General features: G+C 31.9%; 3 protein-coding genes across 5 annotated transcripts; 1 reads left to right on the plus strand and 2 right to left on the minus strand.

Annotated features, from left to right (window-relative positions):
- Nucleotides 1-4,340: 4,340 nt before the first annotated feature.
- Nucleotides 4,341-5,078, plus strand: LOC108810263 (uncharacterized). The gene has a single exon (XM_018582386.2). It carries the CDS (start codon nucleotides 4,452-4,454, stop codon nucleotides 4,926-4,928), a length of 477 nt encoding a protein of 158 aa, XP_018437888.1. The 5' UTR covers nucleotides 4,341-4,451; the 3' UTR covers nucleotides 4,929-5,078.
- Nucleotides 5,079-5,788: 710 nt separating this feature from the next.
- LOC108809869 (GRF1-interacting factor 1) lies at nucleotides 5,789-8,148 on the minus strand. Of its 3 annotated transcripts, none has more exons than XM_018582005.2 (5): nucleotides 7,932-8,148; nucleotides 7,711-7,799; nucleotides 6,631-6,707; nucleotides 6,453-6,537; nucleotides 5,789-6,372 (listed from the first exon to the last, which is right to left on the minus strand). In XM_018582005.2, the coding sequence occupies exons 2-5, from the start codon at nucleotides 7,789-7,791 to the stop codon at nucleotides 5,989-5,991; spliced, it is 627 nt and encodes a 208-aa protein (XP_018437507.1). In that variant the 5' UTR covers nucleotides 7,792-7,799; nucleotides 7,932-8,148; the 3' UTR covers nucleotides 5,789-5,988. The 3 variants fall into 3 exon arrangements, with proteins under 3 accessions (XP_018437507.1, XP_018437506.1, XP_056844641.1); XM_018582004.2 differs by having other exon boundaries at nucleotides 5,789-6,369; nucleotides 7,932-8,128; XM_056988661.1 differs by lacking the exon at nucleotides 7,932-8,148 and having other exon boundaries at nucleotides 7,711-7,925.
- Nucleotides 8,149-15,848: 7,700 nt separating this feature from the next.
- On the minus strand, nucleotides 15,849-17,718 carry LOC108807068 (probable WRKY transcription factor 74). The gene is made up of 3 exons (XM_018579308.2): nucleotides 16,638-17,718; nucleotides 16,408-16,533; nucleotides 15,849-16,331 (listed from the first exon to the last, which is right to left on the minus strand). The coding sequence occupies exons 1-3, from the start codon at nucleotides 17,390-17,392 to the stop codon at nucleotides 16,199-16,201; spliced, it is 1,014 nt and encodes a 337-aa protein (XP_018434810.1). The 5' UTR covers nucleotides 17,393-17,718; the 3' UTR covers nucleotides 15,849-16,198.
- Between the last annotated feature and the right edge of the window lie 5,662 nt (nucleotides 17,719-23,380).

Genomic DNA, 23,380 nt, shown 5'->3' on the forward strand with positions numbered 1-23,380 from the left:
ATTCTTCCTAAAGAATGGAATTATACGCACCTTTGCTTGATTCCCAAGATCCCGGATCCGGAATCCATCTATGATCTACGACCTATCAGTCTCTGCTCAGTGCTCTATAAGATCATTTCCAAGATTTTGGCGAAGCGATTAGTACCGGTGCTTCAACTGATCATCTCCCCTACTCAATCCGCCTTTGTCTCTGATCGCCTTATGACAGACAATGTTACAATAGCGCATGAGATGCTTCACTCGTTGGGAGATTCTCAAGACAACAACTCTGATAAAATGGTGGTTAAAACAGATATGTCCAAGGCATATGATCGCGTTGAATGGAGTTATTTAAGATCTTTGATGTGTGCTTTGGGTTTTGCTCCGCAGTGGGTTCAGTGGGTTATGAAATGTGTATCGACTGTTACCTACTCGGTGCTCATTAACGATCAACCTCATGGAGTGATTTTACCGCAACGGGGACTGAGACAAGGTGACCCTATGTCACCGGCGCTGTTTGTGCTGTGCTCTGAAGGGCTTTCACATATGCTTGCAAAGGCGGAGAGCGAAGATTCCATTTCAGGCATCAGGTTTGGAATGAACGGTCCTCATGTTAATCAGCTTATGTTTGCTGATGATTGTCTCTTCTCCTGCCAAGCTACAGCAGTACAAAGTACTAACTTGATCCAGTTACTCCGGCGATATGAATTGGTGACGGGCCAAATGCTTAATCCAACAAAGTCTTCCATAGTATTTGGCAAGAGGGTCATGGAAGCGGAGAAGAACCGGATCAAACAGGTGCTGGGTGTTGAGACAGAAGGAGGTATGGAGAGGTATTTAGGGCTTCCGGCGATCATGAAAGGTTCAAAGGTCAAGCTCTTTTCATACCTTAAGGAGAGAATTAATAAGAAAACCTCGGGCTGGCATGCAAAAAAATTATCTCAAGGCGGCAAAGAAGTGCTTATCAAAGCAGTGGCATCGGCATTACCCGTTCTCCCAATGTCTGTCTATCAAATTCCTAAGACTGTGCTCTCTGGGCTAAGTAGTGAGATGGCTCGCTTTTGGTGGGATGGCGTGGAGTTTAAAAGAAAAATACACTGGCTGAGTTGGGAGAAGTTATGCCTCTCCAAAGAAGATGGTGGTTTGGGCTTCGAAGAATTGGAATGCTTCAACCAAGCTCTCTTAGCCAAACAGGCCTGGAGGTTGCTACAAGACGATCAATGTCTTATGGCTCAAGTATTAAAAGGAAAGTATTTTGGTGAGCAGCGGTTCTTGGATGTCTCGTTAGCGGCAAGAGTTTCATACGGATGGAAAAGTATATTGTATGGAAGATAGCTCCTTGCTAAAGGTTTGAAATATTCTATTGGTGATGGACGCCATATCCATGTCTGGTCTGAACCCTGGCTGGAAGATGACGAAGGACTATCTCGACCTCCCCTGCGTCTCCAGCGAACCTTTGATGTGAATTTACGGGTTTATGATCTGATTGACTATCCTACTAGACGATGGAACCGGAATAAGTTGCAAGAGCTTTTTGTTCCTAATGACGTTGTGCTTCTCCTACGGCGTCAACCAGCAGTATCTTTTCAGGATTCATGGGTTTGGAAGTTTACACGTAGTGGACTTTACACTGTCAAGTCTGGTTATGAGCTTGCCTTCCGCATCATCAAAGCGGAGCTGCTTCAACGCCAGACAGAGCAACCATCGGTGAATCCCTTAAAGGCGCAGGTGTGGAGGCTACAGGCCCCTCCTAAGCTCAAAGTGTTTTTATGGAAAGCCTTATCAGGAGCTTTGCCAGTTCTTGATGCTCTGTCCGGTAAGGGAGTGAAGTGTGAGAAGGTGTGTCAAACATGCGGTATGGACGGAGAGACTGTGAACCATGTCTTATTTTCCTGCACATTGGCAAGACAAGTGTGGGCATTGTCAGGCTTTCCCCATCCACAAGGGGGTTTTGATGACTTATCTATCTTTGCCAATGTAAGCTACTTGTTAAAGACATGGCAGAAGGTTGAGGATATGGGAGGGACTTCTCGACACTTCCCATGGATTCTTGGTATTTATGGAAGAATGGAAACTCTTTATTGTTCGAAGGGTTTCTTTATAATGGGAAGCATACATGTACTAAGGCGTCTGAGGAAGCCAATTTATGGTTTCTAGCGCAAGAGGTGGACCACGCAGACAATATAATCAATCCCACGGTGCCTTTTGTGCATCATCGAAATGGGATCGCTCCCCCACGGGACTACGTTAAATGTAATGTTGGAATGCGATGGTCAAAGCAAACGATGGAGATGGGGGCCGCGTGGGTCTTAACAGACAGAGGAGGCACGACTTTGCTTCATGGCCGTAGATCCTTTTCGGGTGTATGGTCGAAGGAAGAGGCGTACTTCTTAGCTTTGGTATGGGCGGTTGAGAGTATGATTTCCCACAGGTGCTCGCGAGTTTACTTTGCTCTTGAATGGAGGACGTTGATTACTGCAATCAACAGACCCAAGGCGTGGCCTTCTTTCAAGTTCGAAGTGGCGGAAATTCGACGCATGCTTGGGGAACTATTGGACTGGCGGGTTGTGTTTGAAAGTGCTGACACAAATCGAGCGGCCTGTTTAATTGCCATAAGTGTAATCACTGGTAATCGAGTCCAGTCTTATGTGGCTAGAGGTTCTCCTCGCTGGCTACTCAATTTTTTGGCTTAGTTGGGTGTGAATAGATGGTATAGTCTCCTGTTATGTGGGAGTTTTGGAATAGGTGGTCTTTTGGTTGTAACTGCTTGTTACTTCTTTCCTGATCAATATACTTATTTTAGAAGGCAAAAGAAAAAAAAATCATAAAGTAACAAGATGCGTATCATGTACCATGATCTTTTACACTATTTTTTACTCTAAAATCGAGTAATTCTATAATAGATAATTTGTTTTTTCATCATTTTATTTTTTACTCTAAAATAGAATACTATTAAAGTAATCTCTAATTCTATTATAAAATTACTCTATTTTTGAGTAAAAAATAAAATAAACTATTGGAGATGGTTTAATAGTACTCTATTATAGATTAAAAATTGAGTAATGAACAAAAAAAGTTACTCTATATTTGGAGTAAATTTATTTTTCACTTTATTTTAAAATCAAAATAAAGTAGGATTAAAGATATTCTCAGTGTGTACTAGAGCTTGATCCGCGCTATAGCATGGATAATTGTTTCCAGTTATAAATTTGTGTTTGTACTAAATATTAGAAGATAAACATCTAACTTTTGATGCATTACATAATTGTCAATAAGTCAAAATATTAATTACATTAAATAATTTTATTTTGTGTGATTTAACTGTAAATTACCTGAATAATTTTTTCTTCAAAATATTAAAAAGTTTTTAAATTATCCGATATTTCTATCCAAACAGTCTAAATTATCTGATATTTAAGTTAAAAGCCCTAAATTATCCGATATTTTATCCATAAATCCGTAACTACCGGAAAAACCAGAATCTAACGAGAACTGAGTTGGACTGTTTTCTAAATATTAGCTGATCCCAACTTTGATATCAAATCGAACCAAAAATCAAAATAACCTAGCTGAAACCAGATCACACTTTGTAAATAATTGAACGGTTATAATCAAAAAACATCAAAACCAAATTATCCGAACTGCAACGAAATGTTGAAGACTAATAGGGCATATACATTTAAATGGTGTAAAGAAAACATTCTACTTTCACAAATTATTTAACTCTTTTTAGTGGAGGTACATATATGGTTTATAGATAAAATAAGACATAAACAATATATTTATTTCTGATCCAGCTTCGCGGTTAAACCGGTAAATTCATTGGCCGTAAATAATTATGATTGGTCTATGTTATTCACGTAACATTCGACCAGAGATTCTACCGACTGATATGTTTATACAAAATTCGAATTTGATGAAAACATATTAATTAAAATTTTGAAAAAATCCAAAATTTTGTTATTAATTCATTTAGCCAATATATGGTGATCCAGAAAACACCCAGAAAAGTTTATAGTATTTTTAAAAATATTGATTAAACTTTTTATATACTTTATAATTAGTACATAAAATTGAATAAAATGATGTCAGTTTTATCTCCTACGACTATTAATGAAAATGTCAACTTTGTTTGAAGCCTTCAAGTTTCCTGAGTTTAAATGATGTCCGCAAGCAAGAAATGATAAACTCTTAAAGAAAACACAAATTGTTTTAAAAGACTGAATTTACTCGGTCAATGTTGGATAAATTAAAAGTCAACGCGTTAGTGCCAACATTATAAGTATTGACAACATGTCATATACTAAATGCCAACATTATAAGTATTGACAACATGTCATATACTAAATGATAATGTAACAAGTTGTGTATCCTGGACCGTGCTTATAAGTGTGCATATTAAACACGATAAGACCTCAAACCACGATTTCATAGAAGAAAAAGAAGAAAGAAAGAAAAAAGTGTGAGGAAGGATGGAAATACAGTTGCATAAAACGGTTGAGTCTGCCCACGTTGAACGAGGCATCAGAGAGTCATCACCAGAAAAAGAGAAGGAAAAATCTCATAAGCATAGAGGAATATTCCACCTCCATCATCACTCAAAAGATAAGAAAGAGGAAGACAAGAACAAAGATGGATCAAAAAGAGAGAAGATAGCTGCAGCGATGGTTGGTCTTGGACTTGGAGCCATCCTCGGGAAGAAGAAGAAGAAGAAGAAGAAGAAGAAGAAGAATAAGAAGAAGGGACACCACGGAGGTGGTGGGAAAAAAGAAAAAGGAGGAGAAGAGGAAGAAGGAGAAGAAGAGGAGGAGGAGGAGGAAGAGGAAGAAGAGGAAGAAGAAGAAGAAGAAGAAGAAGAAGGAGGAGGAGGAGATGATGGTGGGGATGAAGAAGGGGGAGGCAAGTTTAGTGCTTTCATTTCCATGGTCGCCGAAGTATTTGAAGAATAATATTTTATCATGTGATCACTTTGTTGTAAAACTTGTACTTGCTTATATTTTTTCTGTAGTTTGAAACATTTTTTTTTCTGTAACTGATGTAGTTTGAAACATGTTGTTCCACAAAAATCTTTTTTAACACTTTGTTTTGTTTAAATTGTCTAAAACCATTACACCAGATAAAAAATTCGACATATACAATACAAAGAAGAAGTAAATATAAATATCGGAGATGACTCTTCATGACACATTAACAGTACCATGACAATGTTATTAGAATGTAAAATAGGTAACTAGACGTTTTTGAACAAAAAAAGAGGTACCTAGACGTTTATGTACCTTTAAAACAAATTCTTATAATTCAAAGAGATTTTTATTCTTTGATTGTCCGTATCAAGTGTTCATTAAGTTTTTTTCTAAAAACTGTTCATTATTAGTTTTGAGAAACTATGATGAACAAATTAAAAATAAAACACAAATCAGAACAACCTAAAATCCTAAACCAATTATCAGAAATATAAACTTAAAAATAAAAAGCAAAAAACAAGAAGAAAAAAACTAAAGCAAACACAGAGAATGTTATATAATATTATAAAACATCAACCCAACCTAATAATAATATTATAATATATTATAAAACAAATTGAATGCATGACTGTCTTTCGAAATCAAACATCCGGTCGGTCAATATCAGCTTGGTTTAAAAATCGATTTTTAATCATCAACCCAACCTAATAAACCGGACCAATTTTTAAACTCCAATTAGGTAACAGCCAAGTCAAATGCTGATCTCCAAAAAACTCTTAAAGCAAAAAGAGTATGACCCTGATCTTTTTGAGAAATAACATACTAAGATTATACGACACAACATAGAGCGAGCAGATTTACATGGTACACTACCACGAAAGAGTTCACTTTTTTTAGGGAACAAACAAAAAGAAAATACAAAAAAACCACAAACATGTAAATAAGAGAACTTTTCTTCTTCAACAAGCAACTTAAACAAAACACAATAACTTCAACTCTTACTGTTACTAACTTCATCATTTTGATTCCTTGTGACACACTCTTTTCAATTCCCATCATCTGATGATTTCAAGTAAAGGGTTTCTCCACCATCTCCTGAGCTTCCTCCTCTGCCTTCACCACTTCCCATTTCCAACTTCCCACGACCAAACTCATGAAACCCACCAGCCTCTCCCTGAAGGAGATGGAGACCACTGCTTCCTCCTCCGCTGGTTGAGCTCATCCCTAGCTGGCTATGGTGCAATTGGTGATGCTGAAGTGTTGCATAAGGCTGTTGCTGCTGCTGCTGAGCATACATCATTGAAGAAGTACGAGCCGCCATTAGAGACTGTTGAGTCATCTGCTGCTGATGTTGAGTTGCCTGTTGCTGCTGCAAATAGTGTGACCCTCCTTCTCCCTGAACCAACCCACCACCACCAGATCCATACTGCTATGTACACAGACCATAAATGCCAATGAGTTTTTTTTTGTCATTTTGAGACGGCAAATGTGAAAACTTTTCTGATATACCTGGCTATGCATGCTTGGAGGTTGAGGCTGAGAATCTGCAATTGCAGCTAAGTACATTAAGTTGCGTTGAAGCCTTGCCTGGTTCCTGTAAAATATTAGGGTTAACCATATTAGAGATCATTTCTTATTATACAACAAAACATAAATGAAATCAAGGAGGTTATGTTTTTGCTCTTACTCGGCACACTCGCTGAGCTTTCCCGAGTTTTGAGATTCAACTATCTTCAGAATCAACGATTTGTTCTCGTCCAAGTACTAGAGATTAAAAATATTATACATCATCATTAGAGAGTAATGGTACAAACAGAACCGGTTGACAACATTTTATCTTTTTCTTTATTGGTATAAAGACATAGAAAACTCCAAGAGACCCCAGTGCTTTAGATTCCGACTAATCAAAAGACAAACATCACAAAAAGCTTATAAAAGATTTTCTTTATAAAGATTTGAGGACCATAAAGTTAAGACTAGGACCAGATGCCGTTCGGACCACAAAGTATATCTGGTCATGCAAGCAAAAAAAGGAACACTTGGGACTGCAATCTAATCAGGACCACCACATTCACATAAATGGCTTTGTGGTTTTTGCCATCAATGAAACATTCAGTACCCGAAAACCAAGACAAAGAAAGCGAGAAATCATGTGAACAATCTTCAGTTCACAAGATTTGTCTGTGTTGACACATTAGTTTCATTACATGTTTCAAGAACTCAAAACAGCTCCACCTTAAAATTGGTTCTTCATATATAGAGAATCTCTTCAACCGTTGGAAGGACATATATACCTCGAAAATATTAGGTTTAGTTATAATTTCAAAAGCTTGTCCGGTTAAATTAATTATTTCTGTCTAAAGCGGCAAAAAAGAGATGTAAAATGAAAAACCGAATCTCTCTGGAAAAGGAAAAAAGCTTGAATGAATGGTAAAAAAAATAGAAGCTGATGCACAATGCAGAAGATCAAACACTACTACACCGAAATAATATAAACTAGAACTAGTTTATCTATATAAACTACATGAAACAACAAAACCTAATAATAAAAGTCTGAATTTGGTTTTCCTCATGAGAAAACAATCACGTATATATGTTATGAGAGAGCAAAATAAAAGGGCCTCTCATGAGGGTTCTTTCAAGCGAGTTTTCATCACTCTCGTTCTTTTAAATTTCAAAGAACATAAATAATAAAGAAAGAGATGATAAAATAGAAGTAGCAGAAGAAGAAGAAGAAGAAGAAGAAGAAGAAGAAGAAGAAGAAAACCTGCTGAATATGATCAGAGGTGACATTGCTGGGGTAGTAACCAGCCATCATGGGCTGCATCTGCATCAGGTGCTGTTGCATTTCTTTTGCTATATTATATAAACATGATTATTGTCATTTATTTTATATATGTTGCAAAATTGTTTTATAGACAGAACCCCCACCACTAAATTCAAAGAAACAAGAAAAGCCACCCAGAGAGAGAGAGAGAGATATTAAACCTTTTGTAACTGATGTCTCTCTCTCACACACACACTTCTTCTGTATATAGAAAACTCTTAACTATTGAAGATGTATATCTCTGTGTGTGTTATATCGCTTTCTCTCCTCCACAAAAGTTGTTCTGCGTTAAAAGACTGAGAGAGACAGTGAAGTCTCTTAAATAGAGAGATAGAGAGGGAGAGGAGAGAGAGAGAAAGAGTCTTTTTCTCTTTTTCTTGGGGTTTGGGGTTTGGTTTTGTTGGTTTCTCTGTGTCTCATCCTATCTTTGTCCCTGTGAAGAAGAGGTCTCACGTGACGAGTCATGCTTATTATAGAGACGTGAGACCTTTACATACACTCCATAAACATATATATCCTTTAATTTTTTGTATTACTTTGAAGTTTGAACCCTTAGCTATAGTGAACTTCTCATCTCCAAAAGCAATTTTGTTTTTGAAGTTGGCAAAAATTCAAATTTAAAGTTTGAGGGTCCTTTTCTCCAAAAGAACAACTTCAACCTTTTAAAAAATTTATATTACATTATAGTCTTTTTATTGATAAAAGTTAACAAAAATCAGAAAACTTTTATTTAGCAACAAAATATATAATAAAAATATTAAATACATTATTAATTAGCAAGATAATATATTTTAATAGCATATTACATGCACTTCAAAATAATAACTGAGTACTTTATTTTTATTTGCAGATTACAAGATAAAATAATTTAAATCTTGTAATTTCGTTAGCTGATGTAATACTTTTGTTTTCATATAATTTTATATTTTTTTATTTTTTATAATTTGTATTAAATGTGTAGGGTAATATTGTTTTGCATAATATTTCATTTTACTGTAATTAATATATTTGTATTTTGCATAAGGTAAAAAAATTATAAGGAAAATGATGACTATAAAATTTAGTAATATAATTTAAAAATATATAAAAGTAAGAAAATTCAAATACGAAGTTTCACCGTACAAAACTTTAAAATTTGAAGTTTTAAAATCGCTTTTGGAATACACAAAATTTTATATTTTAGAATTTTGAAATTGTTTTTAAACTATACAAAACTTCACATTTGAACTTGCTTTTGGAATTAACCAGGATGGAGAAAATATTTGAACTTCATATTTATACTTTTTTGTATCTTGCGGATCTACTTAGTCCAGGATGGGTGCAGTTGCCCCCACAAAAAGTTACAACAAATTTTATTTTCAGTACAGTAGTTATATATCTTGCAGTATTTTTGGCTAAAACTTTCTTTCTGCCTCCACGTAAACAGAGTTTCAAATCCCACGTACATCTTTTTACATTGTTTCTATATTTTTTCCTTCTTTTGTTTTTCTGATTTAACCTTTTCTATGTGTTATATTTCTTTGTTTAACCTTATCATTCTCTTCCTTAGTCTCTTCCAATATTTTTTGGTCATTTGATCTTGTTATTCAATTAAACTTTGTTTTAACAAATTGTTTCAGTTTTTTTTTGTTTGCTAATGGTTCATTCTTTTCTTCTTTCAGCTATACAAAAAAAAAGTTTTTTTAGCTATACTATTTAGTTTCTTTTCTTCTACATGTTAAAGATACAAAACTCATTCATGTAAAATATTATATAAAAACTACTTTTTCAGAAAGAAGTTATATAAAAATTAACTAATAGATTATTATTTTTTTGCCCTCACTCAAAATATTTTCTATATCCGCCACTGGTTACTATAACTTGTGAATGCAAAAATTTAGTTATCAAATAATTATATTCACAATTTCGAAGAAGAAGAAAATATATATTTATTCATCTTTATGTGCATACTGATCAATAGAGACATTGATTTTGTAAACATTGTGAATACATGCGTTACTTATAACAAAATATATAAAATAAATGAAGTTACTTTTGTATTAAATCAGATTTTATAGTCGGTAGTTTTAAAATTCAAAAAATTATCTATTACTAGTTTTATACTACTAAATTTAAAGCTAAACCAAGATATAATTTGATTTCTATTGAACTTATTTTCTAAAATTCAAACAAGTAAAGACAATAAACGTTGGAATGTTTTTGAAATGTTAAACACTTCCGGTACCATCACTTATACCCTTGGTTTGAAATTTAGATATTGATGACGTTTGACTAAGGATCTCTAAAGTTTTTGAAATGCTCTGGTAAGAAAATTTAACAATTAGTTTAGAGTTATTTGATATAAAAGTCCCTCGCATTATTATATTTTGTTCGAACTCTTGAAGTAAGTTTTGACGGTCGGTAAATAAAAAATTAAAAGATTTAACAACTAAATTATCTTTTTCGTGGTTTTATTAATCTCACGTAAAGGCCTCTAGTAGATGTTGTTAAATATAAATTAACAGCTTATTCGTTGATACCAAAAAATGGATCCGAGATATTCCTTCTGCATATATGAACCACGGAGGCTCTACTTTTAATGTTTATCTGTTTAATATTAGCACCCAAAACTATAGTATTGCCAATGAACATTAAATTAATCTGCAAGGACAAATGAATTGTTTTGTTTTCCCGATTAATTATGCCTATAAAGAGATAATAACTAAAGCAATAGTATCTTCACGCTATTAAAAGCTGTATTTAATTTAGTATCTAGAGTGAATTAAATTAAGATGACCAGTATATATATTTGGGTAAAATATATAAAACCAATTTTAAATATCAATCAAAATCTAAACGGTAATGGTTTGAGGCTGATAAAAACTTTTAAAAGCAAGATATAAATGCATTTTTCTCGTTAGTATTTTTCTAGGGTTCTTGTATTCATTGTTCTACCATTCAGAAGACTCAGAACAATGTTATGAGCGAGGTTTTTTTGACAATCGAACGAATAATACCAAGGCGACGGGTGAAACTTTGAACAAACCGTTTTATCGACAGCAAATAAAACCCTTATGTTTAAAGCGAGCACGGAAAATAAACGAGAAAGACAACATTATACATGCAAACGGCTATAACAACTTAACTCGGATGTGTCAAACATGTGATGTCCACGTCTATTTTATGTCTTTTCTCGCCTAGAATTTGGCAAGTTTTGTTAATTGTCGGTTTATAAAAACTAATGAGAAATGCCTAATGGCAAGTGACAGTACTATTGTGTTTCAGTTTCTAAAGAAAACAAACAAATCCACCTAATTTTCTTTTCTTTCTTTTTCATATACCAAGTTAATGTTTTATAGTATTTAGATATGTCTTTACCAAATGTTAGATTTTATATCTGACAAGAAATTCATGCAAACGTGCTCTATATTGAAACTAATATCTCTTTTTACTTAGTCAGCACTAATTATATCTCAAAAATGTTATGGACATAAAACTTTTGATATCCACCTACCAAGTACCAACAATTTATCCGTCTCTTGTTTACCAAAAAAAAGCGAGAGAAAACAATGTATACATCTGTATATATGGTTTACTGGTTGACTAACGTCGACCACCATGATCTTAATGTGTTTTTAATAAAATGACTAACAATATACATTCGGCGGTCACTCTGAAATGTGTATAGATTGAAGTAATATAATCATGATTTTGTTGAAGTGGAAATAGTTCAAAAAAGAATTTTGGAAGAAAATTCTTAGGTTCGAGTCACCAACTGAATACGACCAAATTATTAAAATATATATATATATATAGTATGTTTTCCTAGTTAGAAAATTACTTAGGGAAGATAGGAAAATCAAATAAAAATAATTCAGAAACGATGGATAAAATAATAAAAATCATAGCCGAAAAAAAAACATATTACGTAAGGAATACGTAAACATAGGAAACTAAATTAAACATAAGGAATACGTGTAGTAATGTGTTTTTTTGGTTTGTTTCTTGACGTCACTTGAATTTATAAGTTTGGCTCCTCATACACATTTATATATATATATATATATATATATATATATTAGAGGCTTTTCGTTGGTCTGTCCGTATGGCCAGCTTTAGACGAATATGTAAATGATAGCTTATTTTAAAGCTTTTTCTTGATTTTTTAAACAGATTTATGAACTAGTTGAAGCCTAATTATAAAACCATATAATTTAAAGGTTGATATATGTTATATGTAATACGCAAATGAAATCTAATTCACGTAGAAACCTTGTGGCTATTATTTGGTCTAGTCCTGTATTCTTCTCGCATTTTTTTTGGAAATATGAGAAAGTTGAAAAGCTTAGACTACTTATTTCAAAGTTCTTGAGAGTTAAGGCTCATAGTGGTGATTAGAAAAAAAAAGTATCAGTAGTTTTAATATTTTTATGTTGTTGAAGATATATGTGGAGTCTAGTTCCACAGGTCACAACTTCAACCAACCATGTCTCCTATACATACCTATCCATCTGGTTCAATAGAGTACAAAGATAAAGAAGATTAAAAATCCAATCTAGACATTATCCTGCTTCACAAATGTTTCAAGTTAAAATCACCACTTCCTGTAATTTCATTCTGTTTTTCATATATGGTACCACTGATGTAAGAAAACTTTAAATTTTAATTCGGAAAGGGTATCCAGTTTTTTACATAATAATAATAATAATATTTTTATGATTGACCATGAATAAAGCCACACAACCAATCCAACCCGATATACTTATAGTGTTTGACTGCTACGAATGTTCGTAACAAAGCGACCTTGGGATTCCTGTGGCACACAGTATTGAATTTATGAAATTCGCTCGTAGTTCTATTTGTCAAAAATACAAGAAAGTTTATAAATATTTGCTTCCCATTACACCAAAATAAAAGATTTGCTGAAATATTTCCTATCAATAATTAATAAATTGGGTCCCAAGAGCTCACATGATCTCTGAAAGTCATGTCTAATCCATCTCTCAAAATTTGCAATAAGGTAGTCCACAAGACTTTCTTTTCTTTGTTTTCAGCGACAAGACTCCTCTTTAAAAGTTGATGTTAGAATACCATTCCTAGTTTTCAAAAAAAAAAAAAGAAGAAGAATACGATTCCTAAAAAATATTCCAAAATAAAAATATACTACAAAGTTACAAACGACTACTTATCCAGTGGCACTACTCCCAACTTCGAATTCTTGCATGCGATGTATTTGGACTAAAAACGGTATGTGAGAATATTATGATATAATCGATTTTACTAACCCCCTCAAAACCAAATTATATACATATATAAAATATATGAATAAAAAATTCATGCACACGTACTTCAAATATATCTTTAATATCGATAAAAATATATGCTATAGATGTTCAGTAAAGCGATATTCTACTTATATTATAAATTTGTATTTTCTTTGCTAAAAATGTCAATATCTTGAGGTTTACAAAATGTAATCTACAAAGTTTAAAGCCTCTATTATAAACTAGTGTTATTTAATTTTTATTTGCTTTGTTATTTTAGAAAGTACTATCATAAGATATTGGATTCCATAGATAATATTAATGTTTGTTACAGAAAAAAAGACATTCAATAGTGACAGTTTGAGTTGAACCTGAAGATCATTAATTAAGTAAACGATCGAACGAATTAGAAAAATTGGACAAAGCTTTAATTCTAACCTAATTGAATTTGGCGGAATATCCAAGTGTAGCCTACCATACATGCAGATGAAAGGAACTGTTGGAATAGATGGTTCAAACATACACTGAGAGAGACGATCAGTAGTTGAAACAAAGACATTTGCAAAGAAAAGGTTTAAATATAATCTTTTATAATCTTAGAAGTAGTAACAATCATGTAATTTAGTTATCTTTTTGTCGAATCACATTCCTAATTATGTTATGCTATTCTTTTTATAACATTTTGTATGCACATGTGTGAACTATGATTACTCTTAAGTTAATCTTTTCTTGAAAAAAAAATTACCACTATCTTGATATCACTAAGAAAACTTTTAGCCGTCTGATATATATAAGTTACCAATCAGATTCTTGAATAATAGGAAAATATATAATTTAACATTTTACCAAAATAAAAGAAAAATATAACTTTTGAGGAGCGGCATCACAAACACAAAGCAAAAAAAAAAACATTCTGTTGGTGTTTGTAGCTAGTACCAAGTGATATCCAGAACTTGCACCAAACTTTCATGAGTCTTGATGTGAAGGGCTAAAGAAAAGAAGTTATATTGGTAATGGTAATGATAATGATGATGATAAAAGAGAATAGAAAGTGAATGAGACTTGGGAAACAATTATTTGAGAATAGTGGTTAGGTTACCATTAGTATTGCTCTGTGCTTGTGTTTTGTCCAACCAAATTGATTGGAACAGCATGAGAAGGGAACATGTGGGTGGGTACGAAGGCAATAATCATTATCGAGTAAGTGGCATCAAAATAATCAACCAAATTGATCTTAGGACCCTACTTTTCAACCCGTTCGTCTCCTCTCAGTTAGGCTTCAATTTGTCTCATTTTCTTTGAAACGCTCTTCCATTTCGAATCATTGTAATAAAAAGTTTTGGTAAGCATGGTCGACACATATTATATCAAATCTAGTCTCACTCAATCTGTCAAATTGTTATTAACTTCATGATAACAAATTAAAGGTTAATTTGGTGGAGTGATACAGAAGTTATTAACTTTTAAAAAAGTCTAATGAACAGAAGTAATACATACTTTTATAACAAAGATCTAAAACTGAAAAAGAACCATATTGATTATTCTTAATCATCGTGCGTAATTGCTCAGAAGAATAATTGAGAACAATTAACTCTTATCTCTTCCATGAAACTAGAGGTTATGATATAAAGGGAGCATGTGACTGAATTTGATGGAAAAAAAAGAGAAAAAAAAACATAAAATTCACATGCAATGTTGGTTTGGTTGAAGCTTTTTCCCCTCTTCCAATGAAACGTCACATCTTCATGAAATTCAAACTGGAGAGGAAACAAAATCTAAATATATATTGCATAGACAAAAAGCTTTAGAATGATTTCCAAACAACAAAACTATACCGTGTTTAACCTCGTTGAATGTCATACACTAAGTTTGCTGAATCGGAAAAGGTCCACTCTCATTTTGAAATCGAACCATGTGACATAAGGTACATCTATCTACAATCGTGTTGCACTCTTTCCTTTTATTAATATGATTCATGAAACTAGTGTATTTTGGATCTCCAAAAAAACTTCTATAAGGAACTTACAACACAAATCAAATCATGGCAACTGTAAATGAATTAATTCACTATATTACACTGTAGTTATCCACAAAAAAACATACAGTATATTTTAACCTAGTCGGCCCACTAAAATACGGGGCTTTAGATTATTTAATCATGGGACTCAAGGCATACTTAGAAATCTTGTGATGAAACCCTAAGTAGAAAACAATGTTTTCGAACCCGGTCCGCATCGCGATTAGACCGGTAAATTCGGTGAACCACTATCCAGTTCAGATTTAAGAAAAAATCCTTCTCATAACTGGTAAAATACTACTTCCTCCGTTTCATAATATTTGATGTTTTACTCTAGTGTACAAAGATTAAGAAAACTATATTTCTTTAATAAAAAATATTTTAAAGATATAATTTTAAAATCAGTTAACCAATAACCAAAAAGAATGTAAAACCTAATTGGTTGAACAGTTTCCAATAAAGTTAAAGTAACATTGAAATCTCAAAACTTCGTCTAATTTGAAACAAAATTATACTTCTAAAACATCAACTATTATGAAATGGAAGGAGTAGTATTTAAAATCGAAGTTTTTCTTTCCTTATATTTGTATCTAAACCTGTAAAACGTGGATGGTAGTTTAATAATTTGAGCCTATTGTGTTTGATAGATGAACAATGTGGGCCTTAAAAATCTTGTTAATGAGCCCAGAGTGAGAGAGTTTGCCATTGATTTTACATTTTGTAAAGAGCCAACGAAGCTAAATCTTGAAGAGTTTGCCATTGAATTACATTTTGTTGGACTTGCTGTCGTTACAAAAAAAAAAAAAAAAAAGTTGGACTTGCTGAAGATAACAGAGGAACCAAATCATATCAGATACATATCAGTTTACATTTGCTCAACAAAGCCAAACCTACTGCATCAACATCCGATACAAAACAAAAAACCCTTCTAGATTATACCATATATAAAACTATACGTAGATAAGGCTGATGCCAAACCTATTGAACCAACATCTGATACAAACCACAAAACCTTCTAGATTATACCATTTTATCTATATGTAGATAAGGCTAAAGCCACACTTGTAATGCAAAGAGTAACCCCAAGTAAGTACCATCATGTCAAGTGGAATATACAATTGTAAACCACAGATACTAGACCGGTTTTGGTTAATCACGTTTGAGCTGATTAAGAAGAGAGTAGTCTCGAATGGTTATGCTCTCCTTCGTAAGTCACAATTAGCATTGAAGTTTCATCTACACATCTTTCAACATGCTTCCTTGCTGGACAACCTCGCAGGCTGCTGCATTTATAGTACCCCCTGCAACAAGAAACATCATTAAAAAAAAAAAAACATATGAACCAGTCTAAAGGCTTAAACATGTAACATTACTTACCTAGGATGAGGAGAACCCTTTATTGGCTTTTGTCCGTACTTCCTCCATGAATATTCATCTGGTGGTATATCAGCAATCTTGTTGCTAATCGCAGGTACTTTGATCGATCGTCTCACTCTCAACTTCCTGCAAATAAATAACCAAACATTTCATAAACAAGATAATCATTTTTTTTAGAAGAATCATACAAAACACTTTATTCTCAAATAAGAAAAAGAACCAACACACACCTTTTCTTGGAGCAATGACACTTGCTCCTACCACCACATTTCAAACTACCAGAGCAGCCTGTCCTCCTTGAATGCTGGGAGACATGATCAGATCCCTGAGGTAATCCGAACAAATGAAACGAGTTTCTGTTGTAATCCGCCACACTAGCATCCATACTAAGAGATGAAACAAACGATCTTGATCCGTTTGAGACGCTTGGGGAATAACAACTACCACCACCAGGCCCATTAAACTTCAGATTTAAATCACTATTGCTCCGAGAGTACACTCCTTGCTGGTGGTTAGGGATAAACTGATATGGGTTTTGATCAATAGCTCGAGAGGAGGGTGGCTTTAGCTCCAGGAACGACTTGTCAACACACATTTTCTGGTTAAGCAACATCCCTGGAGGATGACCCGGTCTCTGCTTTGGCTCAAATTCACCATAACTAGCAGCAGAAGGTGGTACAATCTGAAGAGGCGTTGGTGCTAGAACTGGAAGACTACCACTTATGGGATTATTACTGCACACAGGACTTTCCAAGAAGATGTGTTGGGGTAACATATGAGACCGAAGCTTGTTGTTGTTGAGCTTCTTGATATTTCTTTGACCTAATCCACTAGACAAGAGAGAAGCAACTCTCCTGAACTTGGAAACTGCTTCTCTTGTTCCAACCGTTATGGATTTGGGATCACTGGTTTGTTGTGACAAGAGATTCAAGACTCCATGACAGCTGTCAACCGCTGCTTTGGTTGCAGCTTCAGCTTCTTCCATTTTTCTTCCACACAGGAAGGAAGCGAAAAAAACCCTAATATCTTCTGGTTGCAAACTCAAATATCTTGAGAACACCAGACTCAGATCTCCTTACGAAGAAGGAAGATGCCTAACAAATCTTACTGTAAGAAGAAAGAAGTACAAAGGTTATGACTTACTCTCTCTATCTGAGAGGAAGATGTTCTTTCACTAATATTCCTTCACCACCATTAAAATCTAAAGCTGTCTTTCTGCTTTGTCACTATGATTTAAAAGGGGAAAAAGCAGAGAGGTGAGAGAAGAGAGAGAGTGAAGTGGAGTTGGGCCTGAGAGATGGTCGTCGCAGTCACAGGAGGGGAGAAAAAAACAGAGTCCTCTGTAAAAGATTTCGTGGTAGGTCCCCACTGCTGGACCTACTTAGCATCTACTTTTATTTTGCTTGTGGAGTTGTAATTAACAAGTTTTGTTCATAAATAAGCAAAATATATACTTGATATGGAGCATTTTATGTTTAATATTTTATACTAGATGATTAAAATAGTATATTAAAAGTATATTAAATAATTTTAATAATCTTTAATAAATAGATCAATCTAAAATAAAGATAGTTTTGGTCTAATGTATAACTATATAATTAGAGAATAATTCAGCTATTTTAGATAAATATATTGTTGCCCAAAAAAAGATAAATATATTAAACCAATTTTATTTTTCAAAAAAATAATCTATTAAATAAATTAAGAAAATGTTGAAAATGAACTAAACTAGTATTTGAATCTAAAACATTATTATAAATGTAACTGTTCATATATATATAACAGTAGAGCATCTCCAATCTTATTAAATAATTTATTTTAAAATGAAGTTTGAATATTAAATATTTTAGTTTTCTACTTTATTTATTATAGAAATAAAATAATTTTTACTTTTTTGTTATTTTATATTTTACTCAAAAAATGAGTGAAGTAAACTCAATTCTATTATAGAGTTAGTTTATTTGAAAGAAAAAAAGGTGGAGTTTTATGTTCTCGCAACAGCGTTACACCCAGTGTTTTGAAAATCGGATCAGACCGGCCGGTCGAACTGGTCCGACCGTGACTCGCTGAAGAAGTCGAATCCGAATCGGTTTAAAACTCGGATTTGATAAAAACAAGTAAAACCGGCTGAAATCCGGTAAAACCGGTGACTCGGTTTAATTTTAAAACCCGGTTTTTAAAAATTAACATATAATTAAGTGTTTTAATTATTACTATCTAAAATTTAATATTTTATAATTAGTATTCAATCTATCACTATTTAATTGATTTTTTATTTTTCTAAGAGAAAATATGAAAAATATATTTTTGACTCTCATATACTATTTTTATTTTACCATATTCTTAAAATTTAAAATGTTAGTTGTAAAAATAAATAAATATGATTGTTTTAGCTGTAAATCATTTTTTTTAGTTTTTTAGTTTACATAGTAATTAGATTATGTTTATTGTTTATTTTGAGTTAATAAAAAAAGAATAGAGAAAATATTATACGTAGAAGTAAAGTTTATATAGTATAAGTATATAATTATATACATTTTTATATAAATAAAAATCTGGTACGACCGGTTGAACCGGTCTAACCAGTCAACCAGTAGCTTCACCGAGTCGGTGTCCGATCCGGTTTTCAAAATATTGATTACACCATAAAAGTAAACAAAATAAAACTAAGAACCTGCGTCAATGGGCCCATGTTACAGCTATGTATTCTTCAGAATCTCGAGCATAAAACTTTGGAAAACCACGGCTAAGATCATGACACGTATTCAAAGGTCTCTGTCTTCATCGTAACACGTGTAACTAGAATGTTGACTGAACATGCACTGTTGTCTGCTTCTTGTCTTATTTTGAAAATGGAAACTTTCTTGACATTTAAAAATTACATCAATCATATGTTTTTATTCATTTACATCCAAAATTAATTTAATAATATTCCAATTAAAAAATCCAAACAAAATTAGTTTATTAAATAAACAAAATATCACAAAATTATCATAAAACAACTACAAAAGTTGTCTTAGATGGAAATGGAGAGCATATATATAAGTTAGAATTTTTAAAATCTGATATCATCTTTTTTTCTGAAACCTAATCTGATATCATCTTTCAAACCATTTTCTTGGATGTCAAATTTATTCTTTATAAATCAGTACAAAAGTTGAAAAACGTGTCTAAAATATTCTGCTCTACAAGAACAAGAGCAAAATATACGGATGAATTACAAGAAAAAAAATTCGATTAAAAACATCATATTGAAAACATACGGTAAATACACTAGATGTGAATATGATTCACTTTGCCTCTTCGTTACCAATAGCAAAGAAGTAAAATTTCGATTAAAAACAATGTTTTGAAAATCGGACCGGACACCGATTCAGTGAAGTTACCGGTTGACTGGTTAGACCGGTTCAACTGGTCGAACCGGGTATTTTATTTATATAAAAATGTATATAATTATATATTTATACTGTATAAACTTTACTTCTACATATAATATTTTCTCTATTTTTTTTTACTAATTCAAAATAAACAACAAACATATATCTGATTATTATGTAAACTAAAAATTATAAAAAAAAACAAATGATTTACAGCTAAAACAAACATATTTATTTATTTTTACAACTAACATTTCAAATTTTAAGACTATGGTAAAATAAAAATAGTATATGAGAGTCAAAAATATGTTTTTCACATTTTTTTAGAAAAATAAAAAATCAATTAAATAGTGATAGTTGAACACTAATTATAAAAAATTAAAAATTAAAAATACTTAATTATATGTTAATTTTTAAGAATCGGGTTTTAAAATTAAACCGGGTCACCGATTTTACCGGGTTTCAGCTAATTTTACTGGTTTTTATCAAATCCGAGTTAAATCAAACCGGACTCGGCCTCTTCAGCGAGTTGGTCTGATCCGATTTTCAAAACACTGATTAAAAGAGTGGACCCAAAGTGAGACACAGACATCTAGTTGACCCGGCAAAGATTCTCTTTGCCTCTTGTCATGTAATTAATGAACTACGCTGTTTGTTTCTCCACACTTCTGTACTAAAAAGAGATTTATTTTGTACGTTAGTTGTTTCAGTTTTGTTCATCAATTAATAAGTAAAGTTACTTGTTGCAGTGACATCTTCTTTGCCTTCGTCATTTGTGTTCTATTTAGAAATTCAACTTTTGTATCGTCCAAAGCGCTATTTTATGTATCATAGTCGTTTTTTTGTCGTTGTATGTTCGTCCTCTAATAGTTAGGTTAAGTAGGCATGTCCGATTCGTTTTCGTAAATTTACGCACCTACAAAGCCACTATCATCATCACACTAGATTAGCCTACTCCACCTCTTAAATTTTTCAAGTAGTATATTCGTTTTAATACTATAAACTAGATTTTGACCCGCCCTTAAAAAGGCGGATATATTTTTTGTTTTATATTTAATTTTTATATTTGTATTTTCTTTGTGATCATATTTGTATTTTCTTTGTAATTATATTTTTATATAAATCTTAATCAAAATATATTTTATCAAATAATAGCAATTTAAAAATCGATCTGTTATATATTCGACTGGGTTACGGGTCGAATCCGCCACACTGACCCACCAACCCGCTGATTCCAATTTTGTTTTGGTCAAAAAAATCTGACCCACATAACCCGTAAAAAAATAATTTTATATCCGATTCGTTTAATTTTACGATTATCCGCGGATTATATTTTGATTTTTGACGAAAACAAAATCATAATTTAATTATTTTGACAAATTAATAGAATAGATATACTATTTTGCTATTAGATTTTTGAAATCTAAATTATATATGAATTTTAAGATTTTTAAATTAATTTAGACTATTATTCTAATTTGAGACAAATTTTAAAAATCTCCGAGTGAAACTGAAGTATTTTAACCTTGAAAACCCGAAACTCGAATAGATACTAACCTATCAATAGATCATGATCATGTTTTAATAGAATAGATGATATTAGGTATACAGAATGGGTTAAAAAAACTGAACATTATAATTATGTTTTTTTGTTGTAAAATAACATTATAATTATGTTGTATTCATAGTATTAACTGTAATCTACCATATCCTATATTGTTGTATCAAAAATGAGTAATGTAATTTTATATATAAAAGACTTGTATTGTTCTGGTATTTATAAAAATAAAATGGTAACCTGCATAAAAAAAACCCAAGCAAAGTTATTTCAGAACAGACCTTAAGCTTATGCAAAACATGTATGTTTATTCATATTTATTTATTAAACGTGTAGATGTTAGGAATAAAACTGAAAGTTCTATTTTTATTGTTAGGTAAAAACCTCTGTTTTTAGCGATAGTTAAATATATTGTTTCATCAAACATGAATAATATATGATATAGTATTATTATATGTTATAAAGGTGTGTGGCCTGTAGAAAAAATATATTATGAAAATGTTCTTAATCGACGGTTTTTAGCTATTGTTAGTGGGGTCCTATTATTGTGGAAATAGAATGAGGAGGTTATTTTTGTTTTATCGCTGAGATATTATATTCATCAAACCAAACCATAAGTATTCAACGTACAAAACGGTTAAAATTACATAATATTGATTATTTTGTGGAATTATACCTGCACTAGATATTCACTAAACATATACATGTCAAATTAAAAAAAAAGATTTCAAAATCTATAAAAATACCACCAATATTATACATATTGCCTAACCATAAACCAAAGACCATTGTGATCCAATCTACATTCAACCATTTATGTTAAAATAATTCAATTTAGTAAAACTTATTTTTATCTTTTAACTTCAAAATAGATTTTGACCCGCCTTTCGGAAGGGCGGGTATATTTTTGTTTTATTTTTTTTAAAAAAATATTTATAAATTGTGTTTAATACTAATTTAATAGAATAAATAATTTTTGGTAATTATATTAAATATGTCACGTTGCATAACTATACACTTGTGATATATGCATTTCAGAATTATTTTTAAACTTTATTGCTAAAGTTTACAAAATGTTATATTTTCTTAGTAGTTAATTAACATAATTAGTGAATAATATTCGTAAAAAAAACGATTTGGAATCGAACTGAAATCTAAAGTGTCATACTCTATTAGATGGTTTATACTTTATATACTCGAACGGTTCTTAAAGTATTATATCAGAAAACCAAATATTTTTTTTGAAAAATATTTAAAAATAATTCTTAATATATTTTGTTAAGTATATGTATACATGTAAATGAGTTAATATTATCTTCACTAATTTTAAATAAAATCACATTTAATAAATATTTTTAATTAAATAACCTATTTAAAATCCGTTAAACTAAAAGAATTTATATGAATATTTATTTTTTTGAATCCATTTAAACCCGTTACCAAAAATACAATGGTGAATATAATAGTGGACACGTCTAATATATGGTTGAAGACAAATGATTAAAATTCATGTGAAAAGTTTTTTTTGTAATTTAATTCATGTGGAAAGTTTACAAAAGAAAAAAAATTTGTTGATAATACCAAACGGTTATTAAAAGGGAGTTGGAATTATAACTCGTGGCTTTTATTTCTGATTGTCCACTAAGTCAAAAGTAGTTATATATATATACTTTACCACTCAAATAGTTACATATACATAAATTTTTTGGACTAAACTTTTATCAATATGGCACACTTCAACTTTAATAGTATTGATCATAGAGCATCCAATAAGGTTCTCGAAACCGTCGAAAACATTAGGAGCAAAGGCCAAAGAGCAAATCAATTATTTGGTTGACAATGATCTTTCTGACGCATGGAGCTTTTTCATCTTTTTAAATTTGGATATCGTATCAAGCCCACGATGTATATCTTATCACCATTCCTTTCTTTGATTTCACTCCTATCCAATCATATACATCCATGCAGTGCCGTCCCAAACATTTAAGGGGCTTAAAGCTTTTAAAAAAATCGTGATCTTTAGAAACAAAATTACCAA

The sequence above is a fragment of the Raphanus sativus genome, chromosome 6 (assembly GCF_000801105.2).
Source record: "Raphanus sativus cultivar WK10039 chromosome 6, ASM80110v3, whole genome shotgun sequence".
Lineage (NCBI taxonomy): Eukaryota > Viridiplantae > Streptophyta > Magnoliopsida > Brassicales > Brassicaceae > Raphanus > Raphanus sativus.

Excerpts from the sequence above, each read along its gene's own strand:
- LOC108809869 (XM_018582005.2), bottom strand. The coding sequence starts at position 7,791 with ATGCAACAGCACCTGATGCAGATGCAGCCCATGATGGCTGGTTACTAC. Across the intron at positions 6,538-6,630 it reads AAGCTCAGCGAGTGTGCCGA|GAACCAGGCAAGGCTTCAAC; the intron begins GTAAGAGCAAAA and ends AATATTTTACAG. Across the intron at positions 6,373-6,452 it reads CTCCAAGCATGCATAGCCAG|CAGTATGGATCTGGTGGTGG; the intron begins GTATATCAGAAA and ends CTGTGTACATAG.
- LOC108810263 (XM_018582386.2), top strand. The coding sequence starts at position 4,452 with ATGGAAATACAGTTGCATAAAACGGTTGAGTCTGCCCACGTTGAACGA.
- LOC108807068 (XM_018579308.2), bottom strand. The coding sequence starts at position 17,392 with ATGGAAGAAGCTGAAGCTGCAACCAAAGCAGCGGTTGACAGCTGTCAT. Across the intron at positions 16,534-16,637 it reads TGTCATTGCTCCAAGAAAAG|GAAGTTGAGAGTGAGACGAT; the intron begins GTGTGTGTTGGT and ends ATTTATTTGCAG. Across the intron at positions 16,332-16,407 it reads AAGGGTTCTCCTCATCCTAG|GGGGTACTATAAATGCAGCA; the intron begins GTAAGTAATGTT and ends TTCTTGTTGCAG.